The sequence below is a fragment of the Conger conger genome, chromosome 6 (assembly GCF_963514075.1).
Source record: "Conger conger chromosome 6, fConCon1.1, whole genome shotgun sequence".
In the NCBI taxonomy this organism is placed as follows: Eukaryota; Metazoa; Chordata; class Actinopteri; order Anguilliformes; family Congridae; genus Conger; species Conger conger.
In genome coordinates, this window is record NC_083765.1 from 602,501 (window position 1) to 607,500 (window position 5,000).

A 5,000-nucleotide genomic window follows, 5' to 3' on the forward strand; every position below is an offset into this window, starting at 1 on the left:
TAAAGAGCACTCTGGGCCTTTGCCTTCTCGGAAGCAGTAGTTTCCATGTAAGCATTCAGTGGCGATGGTATAATGTCTTATTAACAATTGAACAGGCCAGTACAGGGCACTTCTGTTACACACAGTATATCACACCCTGTCACCAACACTACAGCAAAGGCAGACACGGCACAAAAACCCACTACCAATGTTTCACAACAAAGAAACAGCCATTTCATGTTTGGTTATGTATGCTTGTGTGCACCAATTACATACATTATGTTATGTTTTTACAGAGAAAGAAAAGCTAGAAAATAGGGGAATGGGGAAGAAATGAGCGAGAAGAAGTGAAAAAGATAGTGGAAGGTGAAAGAGAAGTACGAGTGGAAGAATAGAGTTCATGTTAATTATTCACCCTTTGGGCACCGAGGGACGTGTTCTAATGTACTTATACATTTCTAAGGACACAAGATGATAAATCAACCCGCAGTTGGTTCCAGAATTATTGGTAAATACTAACAAAAATACTGTGAGCTAAAAAAGAATATGGTTATTGACATAAACTTTATGTGTAAAGTTGTGTGCTTCATTAATCAATCCAAAACCAAACTTTTTTTTACCAAAAATTATTATTGATACCCCTGGTTTAATACTTTGTGCAAACACCCCTGGCAATGATGACAGCCGTCTGTCTATTGTCATCTGTGATAAGGTTAAAGAACATCCAAAGCTGGATGTCACAAAATGTCCTTAACTTGAACGCTACTAAATCCAAGATTGTGATTATTAGCCCTGACACAAGACCCAAAATATTAAGGAACTTGGTACACTGTCACCTTATGTCACCCTATGCTACAGAAATCCTGGTGTCTACTTTGATAATCATCTCAGTTGGATAAGAAGGCAGCCCTGCTTTTATCTGAGTGGAACCTGCAGAGTGTAACTGGCGTGTGGATCTGGTCGGGCTGCTGAAGACTCTTCACCGATTACAGCGTCAAAACGCTGGAGCCAGACGCCTTACAAACAGAAAGCACATCCTAGCTTCACGTTCTAGGATAAAGACTATAGACCCCCAGTGTTGATCTCCTGATCACATTAATTAACTCTATTACGTTCTATAGACCCCCAGTGTTTCTATAACTCACATCCTAGCGCTCCGTCACTGGCCTCCAGGTCATTTTAGGATGTAAAATGTAACTCTTAACAATGTAACTCTTAACAGTCATCAAACAGTCATCTTAAGGAAATCCATATGAACCACAGCACAGCTTAAGATGTTTGTGTGTGTGTGTGTCTGTGTGTGTGAGTGGTTATGTGTTGTGTGTCTGTGTGTGTGAGTGGTTATGTGTTGTGTGTGTGTGTCTGTGTGTGTGAGTGGCTGTGTGCTCTGTGTGTGTGTGTGTGTGTGTGTGTGTGTGAGTGGCTGTGTGTTGTGTGTGTGTGAGAGTGGTATGTGTTGTGTGCGTGTGTGTGTGTGAGTGACTGTGTGTGTTGTGTGTGAGTGGCTGTGTGGTGTGTGTGTCTGTGTGTGTGAGTGGCTGTGTGTTGTGTGTGTGTGTGTGTGTGTGTATATGTGTGTGTGTGTGAATGGCTTTGTGTTGTGCGAGTGTGTGTGTGTGTGTGTTGTGTGTGTGAGTGGCTGTGTGTTGTGTGTGTGCTCTGTATCTCTTGACTCCGAGGACACAGGTGTCTTTCTTATTGAATAGTAATGCGCTGGGTTAAGTTTCCCATGAGCCCCGAGGGACTGAATGGAGTGTGTGCTGAATCTTCATTAGCATGCAGGCTGCAGCCAAAGCCAGCAGAGCCTGGAGACCACTGCATTCAGAGGGCAATCAGTAGGCTCTATGAGCACTAGCGCATCTCTATCACCATTAGCATGACACTATGAGCGTTAACACATCTCTCTCAGTGTTAGCATGTCTCTATCAGCATTAACACATCTCTATCAGTGTTAACACATCTCTCTCAGTGTTAGCATGTCTCTATTAGCGTCAGCACATCTCTTTAAGTGTTAGCATGTCTCTGTCAGTGTTAACACATCACTCTCAGTATTAGCATGTCTCTATCAGCATGAACACATCTCTATCAGTGTTAGCATGTCTCTAACAGCATTAACACATCTCTATCAATGTTAACACATCTCTCTCAGTGTTAGCATGTCTCTATCAACATTAACACATCACTATCAGTGTTAACACATCTCTCTCAGTGTTAGCATGTTTTTATCAACATTAACACATCTCTATCAGTATCAGCACATCTTGATCAGCGTTAACACATCTTTATTAGTGTTGCCATGTCTATCAGTGTTAATACATCTCTATCAGTTTTAACCCATCTCTACACAATGTTAGCACATCTCTATCAGTGTTAACATATCTCTCTCAGTGTTAGCATGTCTCTATTAGTGTCAGCACATCTCTATTAGTGCTAGCACATCTGCATCAGTGTTAGCATGTCTCTGTCAGTGTTAACACATCGCTCTCAGTGTTAGCATGTCTCTATCAGCATTAACACATCTCTATCAGTGTTAGCATGTCTCTAACAGCATTAACACATCTCTATCAGTGTTAACACATCTCTCAGTGTTAGCATGTCTCTATTAGTGTCAGCACATCTCTATTAGTGTTAGCACATCTGCATCAGTGTTAGCATGTCTCTGTCAGTGTTAACACATCTCTATCAGCGTCAGCACATCTGTATCAGTGTAAGCACATCTCTGCTTGTCTGAGTAAATGTGTCTATCTGTGTGCCTGTGTGTGTGTGCATACTTGTATGAAGTCATAAGTAGAAAGCACAGGTGTGTTCAGTGATCCCATTTCAAACCTGGTAAATAAATGAACTCAGTGGAGAAAGGTGATCCCATTGAGGAAGACAGAGATGCCATCACGCAGATTACATCCCTAAACCAGACTGCTGTCACAGATACTATACCTTTCATGTACATACAGTATAACTGCCCTATATAACTTAAGTACCAACCCTACAATACCATACAGTGAGCTCTATAATGTCAGTGAGCTCAATAATGCCATACAGTGAGCTCTATAATGTCAGAGGTCTGTGTATTATCAGTGAGTGTGTTTCTACATATAATGTGTGAGCAGCTCTGCCAGCATCATTAGTGAGATGAAGCTGAGACACAGCCCTTATGGAAGATGTGAGCAGATGGCCTCAGATCACCCGGTAAATGTATTATAATAATGAGACTGTAAGTGATTGTGTTTCTCAGCCAGTGAAAGGCAGAATAAGAACAGGAACATCAGGCCCTCAGATCGGCTTTCTGTCTGAGCAGCTGGGCAGCGACAGACCCGATACGCTTTCCTCACATTAAACTTCATCTGCCAACTCTGTTACTGAGACACTACCGATACACCTTCAGCAGCTAGGAATGCATAACCAGGCACACACATACACAAGCACGCACATACATACATGGAAACACACACACAAGTATACACACACTAATACACACACACCACACACACATGCAAACACACACACGTATACACACTCATACACACACGCAAACACACACACACACATATATACCCACACTCATACACACACAAACACACACTCACACACACACTCACACACACTCATACACACACAAACACACACATATATACACACACTCATACACACACAAACACACACACGTATACACACGCACACCCACACTCATACACACACAAACACACACTCACACACACACTCACACACACTCATACACACACAAACACACACATAGATACACACACTCATACACACACAAACACACACACGTATACACATGAACACACACTCATACACACACAAACACACACACGCATACACACACAAACACACACACTCATACACACACAAACACACACTCACACACACACATGAGGGGGGTTCTCACCGGTTTGCTGTACATGTTGTCAGACTGGTAGCTGCGCTCTGGGTGGCACTGGGTTGCCATTGAGACAAAGGTGTTGGCAGGTGGCAGGTGTGGGTGTGTGGGGAGGGGGGGGGAGTGTGGAGGGAGGCTGAGGGCAGGGAGTGGGGGGGTGAGTGTGTAGTGTCGGGCGAGGTCAGGGCTGCCCTCTCTCACCGCACTGTAACGCCCGGCCACCGTCTTCCTGTCGCCCTCAGCAACGTTGGCCCCCTCCTCCCCTTCCTCCCGCCGCCCCACCCTGTACCCCTTCCTGCTCCCGGGGGTGCAGTGCGTCACCGTGACGACCAGCATGATGAGCAGCAGTACGGCCACGCCCCCGGCCAGCGCACCAATGGCCAGGCTGAGCCCCTGGGGGTGAACCCAGCCCGGACGCCCGTCTCCCGCCACATTCTGGGACAGGGGCAAGGCCAGACTGCGGGCGACAGCCTCCTGAACCCATGTCCCGTTCCCCAGGGTGTGGTTAACGAACACGTGCACCAGCGTGGTGGTGTGCAGTGGGGGTGACCCCCGGTCCGAGACCCGCAGGACCAGCCGGTGCAGGCCCCCATGCCCGGGCCCCAGCCCCCCCACCAGGGCCACCGTGCCGCCCTGGGGGTCCACGCTGAACAGGCCGAACGGGTTCCCCCCCACCAGGCCGAAACGCAGCTCTGCATTCTGACCTTCGTCCGCGTCCACGGCAACCACCCTGGTCACTGCGCTGTGGGCGGGGCTGGACGGGGGCAGCAGGGTGAAGGAGGCGTTGCCGGGGGCGACTACTCGGGGGGGGTTGTCGTTTTCGTCTGTGACGAAGAGGGTGACAGTCGTGCTGCAGGATCGGGGTGGGTCCCCTCCGTCCACCGCGATCACCCCAAACCTATGCACCGCCTGGGCCTCGCGGTCCAGCATCCGTCTGCAGAAGATGGTGCCAGTAGCGTTAGAGATGAAGAACATGCCCTCCTCCTCATCCTCCTCCTGAGAGATGAAGAGGCTGAGCTCGGCGTTGCGGCCGGCGTCTGCGTCCGTAGCTGTCACCGTGCCGACAGAGCTGTGTTCCGGAAGGTTCTCTGGGGCGTAGAAGGTGAAGGCGTGGTGCGGGAAG

General features: G+C 47.8%; 1 protein-coding gene across 1 annotated transcript in view; it reads right to left on the minus strand.

The window, feature by feature from the left end:
• Window positions 1-4,074: 4,074 nt before the first annotated feature.
• LOC133130414 (protocadherin-7-like) overlaps window positions 4,075-5,000 on the minus strand; it is an 8,442-nt gene continuing 7,516 nt past the window's right edge. The window contains exons 4-5 of the mRNA XM_061244999.1: window positions 4,114-5,000; window positions 4,075-4,082 (exon numbers count right to left, since the gene is read on the minus strand). The exon at window positions 4,114-5,000 is cut by the window's right edge and continues 102 nt beyond it. Coding sequence (XP_061100983.1) covers window positions 4,075-4,082; window positions 4,114-5,000 — 895 coding nt within the window. The remainder of the gene's footprint in view (window positions 4,083-4,113) is intronic.